Source organism: Castor canadensis, chromosome 2, assembly GCF_047511655.1.
Source record: "Castor canadensis chromosome 2, mCasCan1.hap1v2, whole genome shotgun sequence".
Classification (NCBI taxonomy): Eukaryota; Metazoa; Chordata; class Mammalia; order Rodentia; family Castoridae; genus Castor; species Castor canadensis.
The window spans coordinates 74,942,036-74,963,412 of record NC_133387.1 but is presented as its reverse complement, the minus strand read 5'-3'; the positions used below and the strand labels follow the sequence as shown (position 1 = coordinate 74,963,412).

The window sequence follows — 21,377 nt, the reverse complement described above, 5'->3', positions numbered from 1 at the left end:
TACTTGAATTTTGAGTGCGTATTTTCATATGCTTATATATAAAAAGTTTCTTCAGTCTTGTGAAAGTAATTCAGGTTAAAAAATGTATTTTTAGAATATCCATCTTTTTCTTTACAAACTAAGATGGAGTGTGATATGATTCAGTCTGAAGTTTCTATAGCTGTTCCATTGTCTTCCTGGGACTTAACAAGCACATCTTACAAATGAACATTAGATGCAAGCATTTTTCTATGTCATTTGTGAAAAAATGTGCATCTCTACCTGTTGTCTAGAAACATGAAAAATATTTGCTCTTATCAGTGTGAATATAGAATGTCCTCACTGTAGTCTTTATGGCAGCATTTCTTTCTCATCCAGTTATATCAACATTATTCTCTTACTATGAGAGATATATCAATTGCTTTGAGCAACAGCAACAGAAAAAAGCAAGCTTGAGAGATTAAATAAAATGGAATTTTTTACATAACTTCTAATGATATAGAACATAGGGTCCCTTTCACCACTGATATGTGCATATAGATAGGAATTGCTACCAAATTGTAGTCTTAAGTTTCTATAAGGAAAATCTAGCTTTCATATATTTAAATTATTTCATGGTATTATTTCTATAAATTGCTGTAAATTTTCCCACTCATTCCACTATTTGATTCTGAATTTTTAGTTGCCAGTCAAAAGAAAATAGAGCTGATTTCATTAGGTTTGGGTCAGGACTTAGTTTTTAACAAGTGCCTATACTATATCCCTGTACATGGTACTTTGTTTCCCAGGACAATCCGAGAAGTGATGAAAAACAGACACTACAATTCACCCTGCTGTTGCCTCATACTGACCTACGGTCCTTGCATTGGCAAGCCTGTGCTGGCTTGTCACATTCCACCTGTCACTGGTCTCTTGTGAGTGCTCCTCCTTCCTAGAGCTGCAGCATTCACACACTGCTCACTCACTGGTGAAATCAGGTCCCATTGGGACTCTTCTGTTTACAAGTAATACCTCAATACGTGTAGGAACAAATGAGTAACTCTATAACCAATATTTACTGGAATGTTTCTTGGCTATGAAAAACAAATAAAGCTGAATTGATTTTCTGACATAAATATACTATTTTAAACACTTAAACTATTACTATAACTCAACACCACCACATATCCCAACAGCAACAAGGCTAGCTAAGTCCAATTCCTGCTATGCTTCAGGGTATACCATAGAATTCTAAGACTGAGGTTTAGTATGACAATAAAGTTATTGAGTTGTTAGAAACTTTCTTCATGAGAGAATTATTTACAAATTTGAATAGACTGCTGACATACTTTAGTTACAGGACAGAAGTGAAACAAAACTAAGGAAAAGGATGAGATTTTTTGGAACATCTTTAATGAGTAAAAAAACTTACTGTTTTAATTCCATTTTAATTAAGCTATTTAAGACATTATATTTTTGCTTTCATTTGAAAAGCAAAGATCAAAAGCATTCATTTTTCATATATTGGGCAAGTTACCCATACAATTGAGCCTTGAAAAGGGATGGAGGAATCTCTGGGAAGACTTTTTTGGTTTTATACATATTAAATAATCTGTGAATATCAGAATAAAAAAGTGCACCTGCAAGATAAAAGGATGACCTTTAATTTAAGACTAATTTCACTGAATTAAAACTTTCTCTGTGTTTATGACTTTGAGGTTCTACAGTAAGATAAATGAGGTATTCCATACCCCTCTGTGATGCATCTTTGTTAGAAATGAACTTCATGGCTAATTAGGCTTTTTTTGTATTCTTTTTAGAAAATGCACTGGCACTTCAAGCTTTTTGGTTTTTTTTTTGTTTGTTTCAGGTTTGAAGCATTAATGTTACTTCGCAGATGAAAGACAAAATTAAAAAAAAACATAAATTAGGAAAAATATAAAAGGAAAATATATTGCTAGAAACTAAACTTCCTATTTGAAAGCTATAAACTTCTAGAAATAAACATTAACTAAATTTCATAATAACAAAATGATTTGGCTTGAACAAAAGTCAGATAGTTCACATTTCTCTGAGGATATACTGAAAAAGCAAAATTAACTCTTAATAAGGAAATGCCTAGTAAATGGGAGCTAATTTCATCAGCTTTACCTGAACATCTGTTAACCAAGCACTTTGAATATTAAATTGAAACCTGTTGGTTTACAATTAAATTCATTGGAATAGTATTTAACATATTAATTAAAATTATAATTGCATAAATACCTTTTTATGTGGAGTTTGTAGGACATTAGTCATCTTACTTGTAGTCACAAAATCTAATAAAATAAATTTGATTTCAGTGTGACCATTTTGCAATGGACTAATGTCCAGTTACTACATTCTTAAAGTCAACAGCTATGTGTTTTCTCTGACAAATCTGAGTTTGAATTATTTGGGTCGTTTTCTAATGTGAGCCATAAAAATAGACAGAATACATGCTTAAATGTGCTTTTTTTGCATTTCTACAACGTAAGAACCAGTTTGGTTTAAAATATAAAATTTAACAGCCTTTAATTTGTCATGTGGAATCTGATTCAATGTGCTCTTTATTACCTCCATATATTTATCTAAGTGAAACATAAAATGGTTGTAATAATGGAGAATTTAAAGTAGCTTTTGCACATGGACAGCAATGCTAACTAATATGGTGAATGAAGGCTGAATGTAAATTCTGAGAATTTCTGTTTCTTGTGATATGTTTGTTAAAGTAAGTATATCTTAGTTAGCAGATCCAGGCTCCACACTATCTAGTTAAAATATGCCAAACTTTTGTAGAATGAAAAAAATAAGGAATAATCATTTGTATGCAACCCAAAACCTCATATATTATTTAATTTTGCAACTACAATGCAATACACATTAGGTTACAGAACTTGTCAAAATATGAAACCATGACCCTTTTCATGTTGGAATTATGCACTGATATTTCCATGTATGCATTCAAAGATAACCTAGGTATGGCATTCATCAATGTAATCAAATATCACCATTTCCTACAGACTCCAACTCATTTATGTCTCTTGAATCAAGCCTTTTTTCTCCATTTCCCTTGCCCCTTGGTTTAGGGCTTCAATTAAATGGTATTTAGACCATTCCAACAGCCACATTTCTGTCAAAAATACCAGCATTTCAACATGCCAACCCAATTTTCTCCTTCTTGCTAGTCTTATTTGACCATAAAACAAAGTTGGCCATGTCACCGCACTGCTCGTGTACTCTGTCAACCTCTTATTAACCTACAAGATCAAATCCAAACCTTTTAACTCCTACATGTTTTGAAACAGACCCTACCACACCTGCTGGTCTATACTTCTTACATCATACTGCACTGCAACAAATACCTAGAACTTGTCTCTTCTCTCTCTGTTTGCCTTCTATTACTTACCCATTAAAATGTCACATTCATTTTTAGAACTGTTTAGATTCCTGAAGCAAAATTAGTTGAGTCATTGTAATGTGTTACTATAATACTTTGCTCATATTACATTTAGGTCACTAACTTTTTGCTGTTACTTTAATGCTTGCAATCTTATGACATTCTTCATTTCTGGGAAACTAAAATTACATTTGTATTTGTATGTTTAGAACTTTTAACAGTAGCATATGGAGGTGAATACTTTCATTAAACCTTTGTTAAATGAATGGTTAAAACCAGGAAGGTTTGGAGAAAAGCCCAAAACAAAAATGGTACACTTGCTGACTATAGAAAAATAAGTTCCAGGGCTAGTGGAGTGGCTCAGTGTGCTAGGTAGTATGACTTCCTAGAAAAATAATTCCAGACAGTCATAAAATATCCACTAACAATATCATGAGACCTTCTTACACAGACCAATATTTTATTCTTAATGTATAGAAAGATGCAATTTTTATAAGAATGAAGAATCAATGGGGAATTATTTTTAGTTTTACATAACTTCAGCTAGTGTGGAAAATTACATAAAGTAGATGGTTGCACTAATTTGTAGACAGACACAGTAAATTTGTAGACAGACACAAGTCCACAGATCTTGCCATTAAATGTTTACCTCTGTTCTATATTAGTAGCTATTGTTACTTGTTTCTAGTCACATTTGTGAAATCAAGCCATAAAGTAATAAAAAATATTCTACAGAAAGGATAAGGATTCATGGCACCAGAATCCTATGAAATGTGGAACCTACATTGGTCTTCATATTACTGTCCTGAATTGTGACTGTTACAAGAAGGGCTTGTGAAATTTTTGCAGCAAATAAAACTTCTGTGAGTCTAAATGTTATTGAATATGTCAGATGGATAATGTTAGATTACTTTTATAGTTTATTATTTCATAACAGAAATTTTATTCAAAATACCATAGTAGGAAGCACTGTATTGGGTTCCTTGTCATTTTTAAAAACCAATAATAGTGTTTGATTAAGTAGTAACACCCTTGTGAAATGTCTTAATTGTCAATGTGTTTTACATTAAGAAGCAGATATCAACATTTAATTTGACATTAGAAACATCCTTAAATGCTACAAAAAAGTTTCTGTTTTGCCTTTATACATTTACATATATTTGCTATTTTACCTGTATTGTTTTCTAGTTGAGGTGATGATCCCTTACTAGAAATATACAGAATTTAAAACTGTATTTTTTTCATAACAATAAATTTTTTAATCCATTACTGGATAATATAAAAACCTATTCACCCTTCGTGAAGTTACATTAAGTGATCGTAAATTTAATTACCTGATGCAGAGAGCTAAATATATGACCATTGAATCATGGTAGAAAAATATAATGTTATTTTAAGATTAAACACTAAAATTTTATAAGCTATATCTGCAAATTTAGCTATATTGATATTATTATTGCTTCCTTTGTTCTTTCATGCTATGTCATAATTTCCTAAAATTGTTTGTATGGAAGAGGATAATGTCTTTAAGATAAATTAATGGTTACCTCAAAGTTACTATATTTTAGCTTTATGGATAGTCACTGTATTTTTTTTCTTTTTAATATGCTATCCAATCATGTCTATTTCTAATGAATTCATAACCATGTACAAACATTTAGCATTTTAAGCATTTTCTCTTTTGTCCCATGAAGAGCTTAGAATATATTTTTCTCTTCATGATTACAGAATGGGTAGTTCTAAAATCAAATTGCCAAAGACAGAAGAATCATAAGCACTAAAATCATTTTTAAAACTTTGATCAACCAATAGATAGAAGAGTCAAGATGTACTTGTATCTGTCAAATCAACACATTCCTGTAGTCCCCTTAGGGGCTATCATACAATTTGACACCAACACTTAAGCTTTGGAAATTATGTGATCATCCATTACATTATCAATGTCATATGTCCTCCAACCTTTTCTGTTACTTGTAATGCAAGACAGAGTTAGGCCACTTAAAAAATTCTTGTTACTGATAATTACCTAAGCTGCTTCTTCCTTTCCTTTTTCAGAATGAAGAACAAATTTTGGTATTTTGAATTTGGCACATCTGAAACTTTCTCAGCCACCTGCAAGAAGCTACATGAATCAGTAGAAATAGAAGTAAGAAAAATGAATTTGCTTTTGTAATACTATATAAAATGGCTTGTGTTTGGTTGTTTTATACATTTATGATGTAGCCCATGTAATAAAATATACTTTAAGAAATTCAAAGGGATTTACCCAACATTTTAAAATGCCATTCCTGTCTCCATGAGGAAGGTAGCATGTGTGAAACATTAGTTTTAAACTTAAGTGTGGGTTTGAGACATTTTAACATAGGATAAAAGAATGAGAACTGGAACACAACTTGGGAAATCAGTGAAGAAGTTTCTGGGCACAGTGTGGAGAGAAAAATGTCAGATAAAAAAGTAGTTGAAAGAATGAAAAAAATGCAAGATACATAAAAAAACTTACTATTTTCAGGTCTCAATGCCTCATAACCTTTAAAACACAGTTCACTAAAACTGCACTTGCTTTCATGAATAAACGTTAAAATACACACTTCCCTGTTCCATTGCCATTCATTAACTAGGTTTTCTCAGTTCCCAAGGTTGCTATTTCCCCATTATCTGTATAGGAAGGGAAAATGCCAAGAAAGAGAGCAAAAATAATAAGAAAAGACACATTTTAAAAAGGATTGGAACAAATAGGTCTACAAAAAGACACTATGGGAATCAAAATTCTGAAGACATTATTAAAGAAAGTGACAAATTGGGAAATTTTAAGTATCAACAAAAAAAAAGGCAGTTATATTTTATATGAATGATAAAAACAAAGACAAAGGAACAGAATTACAAAAAATGAATAGTTAATAATTACCTGATATAAACTGAGACTTTGACACCTTTCTTTTTAAAAATAAATGTACAAAATATGTATTGACACCTAAATCATGACTCGCACATCTTCAGGTAATAATTTGGCAAACCAAAGTAGTTATGGACCACGTGAGTTCATAATGGTCTAGCAAATCTCTTCACTAACCTCACCTTCTAATTTGTGATTATAGATAACAATACCAAAAATGATACTATTATCAAGGTAATTTTCTGTGCCTTTTTCACATCATGACTGAAATAAAGATTTAGTATTAGAAGTGGATTGGATGGTTATGGAATTTGGAAGATCCTTCATAAGTGAATTAGACCATAATCTTGATCACAGAAGGTAAAGGATTTGGGTTCAACATGGACTTCCTGTGACTTTTATTCATGATGATGTATCCATGTATGAGTTAGTATATCATACACCATTGCTTACTCTTTCTCTATTACCATGTTCCTCTAATAATCAGTACCTTACAATGCAGGACATTATATTGATATATAATATGGGTTATTTCAATATTTTTCATGCTCTAACATTCCCTCTCTCTTCTGCCTCAAACCCACTAATACAATCTTATTCTCTTTCTCATTATATATATGTATGTATATATACATATATATATATATATATGTATATATACACACACAAAATCATTACTTTTATGAAGATGGTTTATGTGGTGGATTTTGTGCATTTCTTATTCTCAGAAAACTATGCTCAAAGAGAATCTATAACAGAAGTTAAAATAATAAAAATTAGTAGTATGGTTTTGGTTGAATATTGTTGGAAAGCTTAAATCCTCGTATATGCTATCCTGAGTATAGATTGAAAAGCTGTCAATTCATAGAGAATTATGTGTCACAAAGCAAAAAATATTCAATAAAAGTTGTATTATATTACTGGACATTTCAATGAATATAAATGTAGGAAACATTTTTTAACATTCTAAGTATGATAAAAATAAGTGGTTTTATTCTACAGATCTTTACATTTTATAGAAAGGCAATATAGGATGTGCTCCAAGAAATCTGGACAACTAGAACTAGATTATTTCTCTTAGAATTATAGTTCTACATGTTTTCCAAATGTGCCTTTCTGGCTCTGCATTATGAACTTGTTCTGGGAACTACTACAATAACATTTAAAATTGGAGTCATCCCTGTGTGCACTCCCTGTTATATTGTTGTATATCTTGGGGTGTGTGGGTGGGTGGGTAGGTGAGTGTGTGTATGTGTGTGTGTTTGGCAATCCCAAATCTGCCTCTCTGCTCACATTTTAATGAATCCAGTCTATCATATTAGTAGAATATGTCTTTCTACCCTCAAGGTTACTTCATAATTAAATATAACAAAAACAGCTATTCGGAAATTTGATTCTGTTTGCTACTGCTTCCTATGTGGCCTAACATCATACCAACTTTGGTTTGAAAAATATATAACAAGGAATAAACCACGTTAGTAACAACAGAACCTCAAGCATGGATATGTGTTATTGGCAGCTTCTTCAGAAACAAATCATTTTCTGTCTGTCTTTTTATTTCACAAACTTCTTTCCTACAGGGAGCACCTTCCGAAGGGATCAAATGTTTGGGATAAAATAAATAACCTGGGATGGTAGCTTGCAATAATAATGGCTAGCATTTATCTGTTATTAACTCATGTCTGGTGCCATGCAAGGCACATGCTCTGATTATGCAGTCTCATCAAAATACTATGAATTATAGAGCTATCATATCTCCATTTCAGAGCTGAACATTTTCTTAATAACTTAAGAGAAAAAAAGGAATTGTTTTGCCAAAATGTTTAAACACAAGGAAATAAATCAATTATAAATATACACATACACATGCACACATGTGTGCGCACACACACACACATATGTGTAGAGGGAGAGATAGCTATTAACAAAGTAAAAATTTTAAGAATCTAGGTTATCTTCTAATTTTATTATTAAAGATTAAAAATAAGATGAAAGACTTTTAAATAACAAGAAAATACTTTAAAGTCTGTAGTAAACTAGGAGGAGGGGTTTGTGTGCTTAATAACCTCAGGTGAACATCAAGAATGCAAGCTATGAAGATCATAATTTTTCATTTGTTTTATGTATAGACAAAGTTAGCAAAAGAATAGGAAAGCCCACTCTGTAGATATTTCAGGCTTTTGGTTGTCAGTGAGACTGGAAAGGATGGTAAATTTTAAAGACAAGAATATTTCTCCAAAAAATATGGAGATTTGTCAAGGCAATAAAGTACCTCTATAAACCCAATTATCTCAGGAATTAACGAATGACAAGAAAAGCATCTGAGACATAGTCAGTTATGAGAATTTGAAAGTGAAAATTTCAATTGCCGAATAACCTGGAAAGCAGAATTCTTAATGGTAATAGGACTACTTCCCAGCTAGTTCCTGCCCACATGTCCTAACACTCACATTACCTGTAAAGCGATGTTTTATGATTTACTAATTAAAATGCAAATAATTTTTATATAATATAGGCAAGAATCCAACTTATTATGGAAAAATTATAACTAATCATTAATTGTATCTCATCAAATGTACCATTTATACAAAGATTATTATAAAATAAGTTTAATAAAGTTTATAAACTAAGATTATATACACTGGCAAAAAAATTCAACCTTCTTTTACGTAAATTTGTTTTGTGAGTAAAATTTTTCACTTTGAAACTAAGAAAAGTAAACACTGACATCACAGCACTGCACTCTAAATGCTTCCATAATACCAATTGTTAAAGACCTTTTTCTATACAAAAAAATATTCAGGATTTATTGAGGCTGTTAGCTTGTTAGTTTTTATATTCTTTTCCTCTGTAGCTACCTTTTTAAAAATCATAAATCTTCAAAGCATATGAAAATATCTGACACAATATTATAACTTGTTTATGTTTCATAGCCTTCAATTCAGCTTTTATTTTCATCTACTCAACTGGTGTGCTCCATTCTTGGACTCCATCAGCACTAGCACTGAAACTCTCCAGACTGATGACATAATGTGAAAGAAAGCAGAGGAAGGTGGTCTGAGGTTAAGATCTGGTGGAAACAAATCATTAATAAACAGCAATTTATTTACGTACACTCTTCTGCTCTCAAAGGAACATCAGTATTCTCCCTCCGTTCTTGTGCTTTGGACTCCTTGAGGTTTTTTTTTTTTTTTTTTTTTCACTTGTCAGGGAACAACTTACTCTGTTTCCTGAAATCCAAACATGACATGACTCTGAAGAGTGAAAACATGAGTAATGGCCTTCAGTGGTGTTTTTCCATTGTCACTACTTCAATTAAAAAGTGAAAAAAAGCCTATTTGTAACATGCTCCCCTCTTCTGCAGATGAACAAAGGAATCTTCCTGCACTAATTCTGAAGTAACTTGTCACAGTGGGGTTCTAAGGCCTAGTCAAATAATTGTCTTAGTGTACTACCTGCTGTGTTCAATATTGAGTGAAAATGGAAGCCAGGCCCTGACTCTAGCTTATTTCAGAATTCTTCTGTTATTTAAATGATTTTAGTCAGTTTGGGGGAAGCCAGACCTTTATAAATTAACAGCAGGGAAATACCAAAGGTGTCAGATTGCATATTTATCATCTTTTTCGTGTAATACTTAAATATGTATTAAGAAGTGACTGACATAAATTAGGCAGATTTCAGAAGCCACAGGCCGTGGCTTGTAGAGGACCCCCTTCTGCTTGACATTTCATCCTTGTCAAAGATCAAATTATTTTAATTTAGGCTGCAAATTATAAGGAATGAAGACTTCTTTGTGGGAATTCCCTGTGGTAATCTGACTTTTGTTGTTACTGCTGCTTGTCAGTGTGCAAAAGATATAATATGCATGCAAATAAGGTTAAAAAATATGTACTATCTAATTATCCAGCCAGTACTTTCCACTTGAAGACAGTGGGAGGCCTGACACACAGTATGTGTTTGATTCATTGAGGCCTGCAGGGTATTTACACAAGATTACTTTTAATTATGAAATTAATATCTGTTTATCTAGAATATATAGCGGTGAGTGAGTATACACATGAGCAGAATTCTTTAGTAAAAAGAAATCATCTTAATTTAATACATGGAAAGGAAGAAAAATCACTTGTTTTTGGGGAAAAAAAATCAGCCAGATTTTGGTTTCACCCCTGTTGAAACAAATTGAATGAAAACTTGGCATTTTCTCTAGAATTTGTTTCTACCCCTGCCAAGTAGGCTCAAGATGTGTTGCTTTATTCACAGTTTCTTTTTTTTTTTTTGGTGAACAAGATGCAATCCTAGATTCAGAATGATGAGGTGAATGTGGAAAAAGAGAAGATTTTGTTTTGTTATCATTTTGGTGAAGCATTGCCTTCTTCTAAGTCCTAAAAGCTATGATTTCCATGAAAAATGGATTTAATTGCAATAAAATATGGTCAATGAGACAATCCCACTGCAGATATACTTCAATTTATGAAATATTAACAAATGTATTTTAAAGACAGAGTCCTATGTTTATTTATTTTTTTATTGTGTTGGGTGGGTGTACAACCTTTGTAGCATTTACAAAGGTTCTTATAATATATCAAATGCATCATACTTGAATTCACCCCTTCCACTGCTCTCTTTCATCCCTCCCCAATTCCTGGAACAATTTCAACAGGTATCATATTTGCATACACATGCATGTTTATACATTATTTGCACCATAGTGTTATATGTTTATATCTTTCTTCCTATTGACTTACAATGGGAAAAAATTTTTGAGATAGGTTTCTAACAACTACCATTTTAGACAACCTAAAGCAAATAAATAAATTCATAGTCATTTGAAAAAGAAAAAACCTTGGCACAAAATTGCCTTGGCACTCTCCATACATGTCCATCAGCAAAAATGAACAGAAAACTCAAAAAATTAAAAGTGACCCTCTTGGTTATAGCAAAGCACTCTCAGAGAGTTCTGTATTTTTCATATTCAACAGGATGTTTTTGTCACCAGGCAAACAAAAATGCTCCATCGGATTGGTTTGTTTCAAAGTATTATTAAAGCAACTATAAAGTAATGTTGGGTTGGAAATTCCTTTCGGTGCTACTCTCATCACTTCCCTTCATATTCATTTTATCAACTGTGCCTCTTATTGTCTTTGACGTCCTGCTTAGAATTTAACCTAGCCCAAGAAAACATCCTTGGTCACTCCAGAGTGATTGAGATCTGGAATTGCTCTTTTATACTTCAGTTTTCCTTCTATGAAAGTCTTTCAAGTAACTGCATTCTTTACCTAAAAAAAAAAAAGGCTGGGCGGGGGGGAAACTATGAATCAGTTAATATTTCTACCTGAAATTTAACCATACTTCCAAGACTACATCCTGTAACACCCTGAAAATTTGTAGCTGGTTATATATGCAGACATAGATCTCTTTCTTAAAAGTTTTCTATAAACAAAGGTATACTGATAATTTAACGTGATCATTGTTAAGAATTATTGATGATAGCTGGTTAATATTAGTAGCTGTTTTATCTTTTGCATTGACATTTAGGGTAAGCATTTAAGTGTTTTTGAAAGGCTTATTTAGAAATGATATTAAAAATTCTAAAACTCTTACTAAAAGGTACAGAAGTGAAAGAGAAGAAACCATAGATAATTTCTCTCTTTTTTTTCTTTTTACTGATCAGTGTGATGGAGTGCAGATAGATTTAATAAACATCTCTCTGGAAGGAATTGCTATCTTGAATATACCAAGCATGCACGGAGGATCCAATCTTTGGGGAGAGTCTAAGAAAAGAAGAAGCCATCGACGAATAGAGAAAAAAGCGTCTGACAAAAGGCCCACACTCACAGATGCCAAAGAGTTGAAGTTTGCAAGTCAAGGTAAGGTTTTACACAATTCATTCTTAAATTGCTTATTAATCTGATTCCAAAGGTTACCTTAAAAATAAAGTTTTCCATTGTACTATAATGTGCATATGTTGTATTTTTCATATTATCAGATATCCATGTGTGACAAAATTATATAACAGTAGATTTTAAAATCATATATTTTTCTTTTATTTTTTTCTCCTTTATACTTTCTTTAGTTAGAGCATTTCCCAAGAGAAAATAAAATCCATAATATATATGTAATAAGCAATAATAAAATAACATATATTGTACAGTTAACTTCTGGAATGTAATGATCTTGATCAGGATGTTAAGGTATTTATAAAATTGTGTGCTAAGAGGTTTGATTTGCTTTAGTCAAGATATGACATTGAAGCTATTTCATGCTAAGTTATTGTTCTAAATACCATTATATTAGAATGTTTCAATATCTCACAATAAATTTTGGGTATCTACTGCTATTTTTCTAGAAAGCTAATCTCAACAATGGGGAGACCTGGGAAGCACAGAGCAAAGGCCTGAGAAATAGGCAATGATGTGTAATGGGGCAGAATTTTCAACTCTATTGCAATAGAGTTCACACTGGGACCCAATGTCTCATTCTTATTGAAAGATTTTATAAACAAAGACATTGAAGTATTGATATTATTCATAATTTATGTATTTTAGCTTATAATATTTATTTTACCTTCTAGAATTTACCTAATACCATTGACAGCATTGTGAAATAGAAACTCAGTGCAGCAAGAAAAAACTATGAAGAGGTTGCAGCCTTAAAAGCTCAATATAAGTAAAGAAATAAGTAAATTTAAAAAATGTGAGAATGGTTGATGACCTTAATGATGATTAGCAAGAGCTCTATGTTATGTGTAATTTCAGCAGTAGGCACTGTCTTCTGTTATATGGAATTTTGGTATCATGAGACCAAAATGATGGGGACAATGTTATGTATTTTTCTTTAGAAAAGCTATTAAAACATGCCAATGACAAGAGGCTTTGATTCCTCTGAAATATATACATTGTGTAATTTAATACAAGCCAGATTACAACAAATCAATTAAAATTTTATACTTAGAATACAATATAACTACATGAAATATGGAAAAATGGCACTTGAAGAAATACATAGAAAAAGTGAGAGACTTTTCTTATATAAAGAAAATAATGAGTGAAAAATAAGAACTTTTAGAAGTTATCTATATTAATGTTATTTTTACTTAGATACCAATTAAAGGATAAAGTTAGTAGATTTCTGAGATGACAGGGAAAAAATTCTGAGTATTAAAATTAACTTAGGGCTATACTAAACCCAATCTAAAAAAAAAATTTAATTATACATATTTATGTACTATATATACTGTATATATATATATAGTATAATTTTTCATTTTGATGTATTTTTAACAGAATAGCCAAAAGTATATCAAAAGGCTTCTAAGTTTTGATTTAGTAGTTATTCTATTACATTAATAAAATATGAAATTCATTAAAATAGCTGAATATGTCCCTTTCTCGAATAGTAATATTTCTATTACTTTGTTTTTAAATTCCTGACATAGAATTTAAGTGTGTTTTAAATTTAAATATATTTCAAATTTACACAGAATTACCAACATTACTGTCTTTAGAATGAAATATAGCAGCATTTAAAAACTATAATCAAATTAATAACTTCTATACCTAGAAAATACATAAGTGAAGAGATGAAAAAATTACTAATATCACTTCTTTTTTAGGGAACAATTCCTTATAATATTTAATCAAACTTTTCAAATAAGCTTCTATAAAAATTTGAATCATGTAAACTGAACTTTAGTACATTCTGCAAGGGATAGCTTGTTTTCCTAAAACACAGGGTTTTTCTTAAGAGGTAAGGTTGAGGAAAACATATAGCAAAGTCCATGTAGTATCATTAAATTATTTTCTTTTAATTTATTAAAAGAAATGTCATAGACTTAATTTGAGAGAGAATAACATAAGTAATTTAATTATATTATCATCCCAATGAAATATACTAAAGCATTTGTTACAATTCTGAAACATATTCATACTCACATTCATCTAATTTAATAGACATTTTCTTTGCTTGTGTGTGTTTATACATACAAATGATTTTATTACAACCTAAATGGCACAGTCTTTAAGCAAAACAGTGAAATAGTTGTTCTTCTTTAATATTCAATCATTCCCATGTCATGCATTTGCTGAGTTCATCTCTACCTCCCTCTCTTCTAAATTAACCTGAGAAAGATGTCTAATAAATTCATTCACATTAATGTATAAATGACTGATTGCAGATGAAGGTAGAGTTATTTGCATTTTAAAAGACATAAAGGCCTTCAGCTAAAACATTATTTTTCATATTATATTCCACTGAGTTATAATTGTAATTCTTCAGTAGTTCTGTAAAAACTTGGTTCAAATATATTGCCATATTTTGGAACAATAAAAAAAATCTTTAATAGAAACAACAAACTTTTTGTCATATTAGCTATTCTTAAATTATTAACTTGTGCTACCAGACTTCTGATCTTCCTCTTCCTCTTCTTTTTTCTCTTTTTATATGTGTAAATGGATAGATAGATGGATAGATAGATAGATAGACAGATAACTATACATATCATACATGCACATTTACACATATACACATATTATTTATATGTCGATGTTATATTATTTATTTTTAATAAGTAACTGTGGCATTGATTAGAAACACTAGAGCTCTGCAGTAGTTATTTAATAGAGCATCACTTTGCATAATTAATGAGGAATATTGTACAAATGGGCACATTACCCGCATAGTGTATGTGAACCATGCAGTTAAAAAGACTAAGAGATTCATGTTTCTTTGTGTGGCACAAGAACCAAATAGCACACAGCAATCAGTGAAAGTGAAAACAAAGATCAACATTTTAAGTGAAAATGAAGATCACTTTTTAATAGCAGTTTTGCTCATAATGAAATTGCAATTGTTAACTAGCTCCAACAAATATTAGGTATGTCTTAACTTACACACAAGCAAGCTTCTGTCAGAAAAGATTTGATGTAAACATATTCACAACTGCAGCTATCCAAATACAATTTATATCAAATATAAATTAGAAGATTTCAAGTTTATGTGCAAAATAAAATAAATCTGAATATATGAATAAGATAGCTAATACCACTATATCATAATTTTGTATGGACAGAGATGAAAAACTATGTTAAGAAAGGCACTTTTGAGAAGTATGTTTTACTCAGAATGAGGACCTCTCAAGGAATGAAACCCATTTTAGTATTTGTAATTGATTTAGCTTTAAAGAGAAAAATCAGCGTGCTATTTTTCAATAATTAAATCAGAATGGTTCAAATGGCCAAATAAGATATAAAAAGTTCATATTACTTAAGCACCTATCTGTCTGTATCAGGATAGGCACAGTATCATGCAAGCAAAACAAAATGTGGAAATCAGAAAAAAGCAGGATGGCTAGGCTATTGCAACTGTTTTCACTGAGACAGAGCTATTCTTATAGATTAAAAAAAAAAGCAGTTGTTGACTGCTTTAAAAAGTTTGAAAACTACTGAGAAAAAGTAATTACATTCAAACCATATAGTTTCAAGCATTTGCCAGAAACTAAGGGAGGTGCTGCCAGGAGCAGCTGGACTTGCTGCTTGAAACCTCATTAAGTAGGTGACTGTCTACCATGCACACAGGTACAGCTAGCCAGGTACTTGTCATAGGAAAGTTTATCTTAAAAACTGATTAACATATGTCATCTGAGAAATTTTCAATGATCTCATTTACATTTACCAAACCTAATTCTTTTATTTGGTTAGCATATCTCAAAAGCCAAAAAGCACTCAGTGATGAACATGACATGATTTAGCAGGTACAGAGATGAATGTATTAAACCCTAATAATTTTAAATGCTTTTATAACTATAGTTATTTTCTCTTTGAGCTAAGGAAAGCTGTTTTTTTTATTATTTATAGTGAAACTCAAAAATTTCCTTCTGAAATAAGCCCATTTATGTAAAAATACAGGAAAACAAATATATTAAAATACACAGGAGATAATTAGATATGGCAAAAATTGTGAAGGTGGGACAAGAAAGGCTGATGTTTACCAACTACAACAGACTACCATAGTAATTCCCATTACCTCATGTCTTCTGCATAGCCCCATGTGTGAATAATTAGTGCAAATATTACTTTTACTCATCATCATCTATTTGCATAAAACTTACTATGCATTAGTTCTTCAAGAGTAAGCTTTTCGATATACCTTACACCTAATATGCTTTCATCCCTCTTTGATTCCTTGGTACAATGTAGTACTACAGAAGACTATGTTTGACTGTTTTTATGAGCCACAAAGAAGAGGCTGTATATCTAATTGGCTGTCAAGGAGTTTCTCTACATCACATGACTTTATCACTATCAATTCTTTTAAAAACTCCAAGAAATTAGGAAGACATAAAAGATAATAATTCAACCCAAATCAAATTGATCAAAGAGAATAAATGAGAGAATATCTGTGAAAGTTTGGCAAAGCTTAAAATTTTCTTGTGTCTCTGAAATTAAATAATTAATTCCAATGTCTTTAGCTTTAAAATGAAGGTGGTGAGCTCTGAAAGAGAGATTTTAATTTATGTGTTATACATTGTATTACCTGATAGTTGCATGAAGAACATTGAAATTGTAAGACTGACATTTTTCTATACCTTGCGGAAGTCGTGCATATTGGAAAGTCGATGACCAAGAACATTTGTCATCCATTATTACTAATTTTTCCAGATATTTGTATGGGTTATTTAGGGTAATTTAGAAGGCAGTGTTTGAAGTTGTCTAAATATAAATGCAATATTCATTTTAGAACTGTAGATGATGTCTTTGGCATTCAAATCCCGGCAAGCAGAACAATTTCCAAGCATTTAAATTCAGTGATTAAATCAATTAAATTTAGAAACAAGAAAAGGATTTCATGCAGCAGTATTATACCTGGATGTTAAAATTGTTCAGAAAAGATCATGACATTTGAGATGTTGCATTTCACAAAAATATATGCATATACTAATACCATGATAATTTCATTGGTTGAAAATAAATAGATCCAAACATTTGCTATCTAGTAACCTTTAAGGAGATGTCTCAAAATGAGTTCCTAATTGTATGTTTTTTAAAGGCCTTCTTTGAAATGTTTCAGCTATGGGTAATGCAAATAGTAGCACATACTTAATAAAACTACATAATATCAAAATTGCTGTTTGCAATTTAGATTACCTAATACGCTTGGGTATCTTAATGTGATGGAACTCTAATATATTTTTAAATGTGCATGCTTTTTTAAGGTTTGTAAAACAATAATAAAAGTAAATTAGATAATATAAGTCATTTCCTATATATGAAAAACTTATGCTATTTTGAAAATAAAAGACCAAGGTGCTCCTATCTTAGCTTTGGTTTTCCCATAAAAACATAAATTTTATCAAGAAACACTTATGAATTTTCTATTTTTCATACCCCTGTAAAAACCTCACAGAAAATGAAAGTCTCCTAGAAATTTGGAAAGCAGAAATGAGAAGTATGAATAAATTAATATTTTAGGAACAACCAAAGCAATAGAGGACAATTTTAAAGATATCTTTAGATCCCTTTTGGAGCTAAATAAAATATGCCTTTATGGCTACTATTATTGTATCTTTTTCCCCTGTTTCATAGCCACTTTTTAAAAATCTGACATACAATATAACCTTAAAAGTAAAATGTAGCATGCAGTATGTATTAGTTAACTTCACACTGCTGTGACCAAACACCTGAGCAAAGCAATTTAAAAGAGGAAAGATTTATTTAGGTTCATAGTTTCAAAGTTTTCAGTCCATGGTAGCAAGGAGTGTGTGGCGAATCAGAGCAATTTATATCAAGGAGGTCTGGAAGGAGAGAGAGAGAGTGTGTGTGCCTCCTGTTTGGGTGAGGCACCTTGGAGGTACTTTCTTCTTAAGGGAAACTCTTTCAAATGAGTTTATACTTTCATACCCTTGAGCCTGTCTTGAGCCTTGGTGGGGTCCGGATAATTTTTTAGATGTCCTCAAAGCATCTTTCCTATTGTTCCAAATCAAAGTATTGTTCCTATATTTGGCTGTTTTTTTTTTAATGATATAGTCAAAATATTTATTGAAGAGCAAAACAGTACCTTAATGTTACAGCTTCCTTTTCTTCCTCCCTCCTGCCCTTCTGTTCTTTCTTGTAGTTGTGATTTAACCCAGAGCTGTATGTATACTAAGCAAGTGTTCTTCCACTGAGCAATCTCTCCAGCCCTTTTTTAATTTTTTATTTTCATTTTTTGTCTTCTTTTAATGGCATAAATCTCTTCCAAAACTATGCCTTCCTTAGCTTTTCAGACCAAACTGCAGGTTTCTTAAGCTTTTCTTCTCAACTCAATTCTCAATTCTGTTCTCAATTCTCACTTAAACCTGCCTAAAATCAGCTAGCAATAACCAGGTCACATTCTGTCCTCCCCCGCATTAATTAGTTCATCACCTTTAAACTCAACCTCCCACAAAGTATGTAGACAGACAAAATGTAGACAAGTTCTTTGCCAGAATGTAACAAGTGTCCTCTAATGCAATTCCCAGTAGAGTCTGTTCTGATATGAAATGTTATGAGTATGGTCTTTATTGTCTGCGTTCCTATAGGCATCCTGGTCTTCTGAGCGCCCACCAGAATCACCCAGTAAGCTCTTTTTTCAGCATTCTAGACTTTCTTTAGCAGGCTTCTCCAAACTTTTCCAAATTCTTCCCACAGACCAGTTCCAAAGACTTAATAACATGATCAGTGTTGGTCATAATAATGACCCAACTTTTCTGGTGCAAAGTTTCTGTGTCATTTAGATTGCAAGAATTACTGGGTCATCAAAGCTTCACCAGACTTCAAAGGGAAGACTGAGAGGACCAGGCACTGTATGACAGGGTCATAGCTCCTGCAGGCTGCTCCTAGAAGAATTATGCATGAGGTTGAAAGCTAAACGACAAGGAGACACCCCAGGATATTGAAGATGCCAGAAATACGGAATGCCTGCCAAGGGAAGTGCAGGCATTCATTCTCTTTCTGTTTCCTGGCTGCCATTACACGAGCTTCTCTGCTATACCCTCTCCATGAAACTTTGGAAATTTGAGCTGAAATAAGTCCTCCCTTTAAGTTATTTGTGTCAGGCATTCTGTCACAGGGACAAAATAGTCTAACACACAGTGTAATTCTAGAACTGCTTGTGGTAGAATTGGTAAGACTGCCAAATCATTAGGTATTGAATCTAATAGACAAGTAATGATTTAAACAGGAAAGATATGTTTTCTTTCTTTCTATGTTTTCCTTTCCATCACAGGGTTTTGAGCACCTTAAATAAGTGCTCTACCACTGAGCTACATCATAACACAAAGGATTTGTTTTCTAATACATGGATGAAATTTTAGCTATAAGTGTCCACTCCCAAAAACAAGTTGCAAATTTTTAAAATAGATCAAATCCCAAAAGATAGATAGGAACAAATGAATCTGGGAAAATGAGAAAAATGAATTTTCAGTAACAGTTGCACTTTGAATGTATAGTATAGCAATCAATTTAGTAGATGCATGGGAAGAAAGAAAGGGATGTGTTTATTTGAAATTTTTAATTAAGACTGAAGTTGGTCATCTTTTATAACTACTGAGGTAGAATACCTTCTTTGTTTTCAAAATGCTAAGTGCTATCCTGAACCCTTCTATATTTATAGCTGTTGATTTTAATTGTACATTCAAAAAAGGATGAAAAATCTAAATTCTTTAATATGTCATTTTCTGTAGATGTTGATGTCTGATATCAATGTTAAAATTATCATCTTATTTGTTTCTCTGGCATATGTCCAATCCTGTTTATTGAAAATAATGGCAGGCTTTCTTCCCAGGTTTAGATTGCATGAAAAATTTAAATAGATTTAGCCTATGCAGTGGTGAAAATATAAAAGAGATATTTAAGTTAAATAAGTATTGGCAGATAATATAAGCTTCAACTAAGTTAAGTATTTAGTAAAGCATACATTCAAATAGCAGTTACAGAAAGTTTCATATTCCCCAAATCTGAGGCCATCCATAGTATCTCCTAAATATAAATCCCTGTAGAAATCTTGCCCTTGAGGGTGATGGATTATTTGAACCTCAGTTAATAGTTAACCCCCTGGGAACTTGCAATGACTTTTCCTATCATCAGGACATATGAAAATAAAAGAGAGGATATTTTTAACAATTGTAAACATGAAAGAACTACCAAAGAAGACTTGAAATCAATTATATTAAGTATTAGACAAAAGTTGTGGTTCTAATTTTTTCCATTGGTCTTAAAGATTTCTTTTCTATCAATACAGAAATTAATAGCCAGGAAAAACTATAACCTAATAGAAAGTACAATTTCAAATGCAACATCTCGTGGAATGTTTTATTTATATAATTCAAGTAATACTATAGAGATATCAAACTTTTATTTATAAATTTTTTATACCTTATTTATGTAATGAATAGCCACACTCTAGCACCTGATTCTCCCCGCACACATTTATATAATAACAAAGAGGTGCTGGGGTGGGAGAGGGGAGGGCCCAGTAGAATGCAAAGAAACCTGTTTCTTAAAAGAATCAAATCCTATCATCTTCTTAATTATCTTTGGATAATAAATTTGAGTTAGCCAAAGCAGCTAGCCACTGGAGTTCCATTGCCATGAATTTGGTTTCCATGAATATCGTGTTTTATTATAAAGAGCTAATTAACATATGAATGGTAGCTTATTGGATAGTACCCAGCCCTCTCCATTTTTGTGGAAATGGGTAGAGATTCATATAGATCACAGTCCCTTTGGATTGAATAATCATTCTGCTGGCTTAATAAAGACACTTGCATTGTTCTTTGATAAACTATGTATTTAAGTCAGGGTTTTTAAAAATTTTTTGTCTGTTTTGGGCAGGGTCTATTGGCTGCTGTTTTAAGCAGCATCAGCTACTAATCAGATTAAGCTAAACATTGAGACCTGCATATTATAAGGTGACAGTCATTTGAAATAAGGCTAAAAATCTCCATGGATAAACATGACTAATTTAAATGAGCCCTGGGGAGCTTTTTTGAGAAAGTTCAAATGCCTGATGAATGCCACACTGTTAGTCTAATTATCCCATAATATAGTACAAAATAACAATCTCATTTCATCCTTTTATTTACAAAGCTGCTCC

General features: G+C 31.7%; 1 protein-coding gene across 10 annotated transcripts in view; it reads left to right on the top strand.

Moving 5' to 3' along the window:
• Dgkb (diacylglycerol kinase beta) overlaps nucleotides 1–21,377 on the top strand; it is a 648,179-nt gene that overhangs the window by 480,327 nt on the left and 146,475 nt on the right. For all 10 annotated transcript variants that reach the window (XM_074065058.1, XM_074065065.1, XM_074065064.1 and 7 more), the window contains 2 exons: nucleotides 5,432–5,522; nucleotides 11,941–12,136. In XM_074065058.1, the coding sequence (XP_073921159.1) occupies nucleotides 5,432–5,522; nucleotides 11,941–12,136 (287 nt within the window). The remainder of the gene's footprint in view (nucleotides 1–5,431; nucleotides 5,523–11,940; nucleotides 12,137–21,377) is intronic.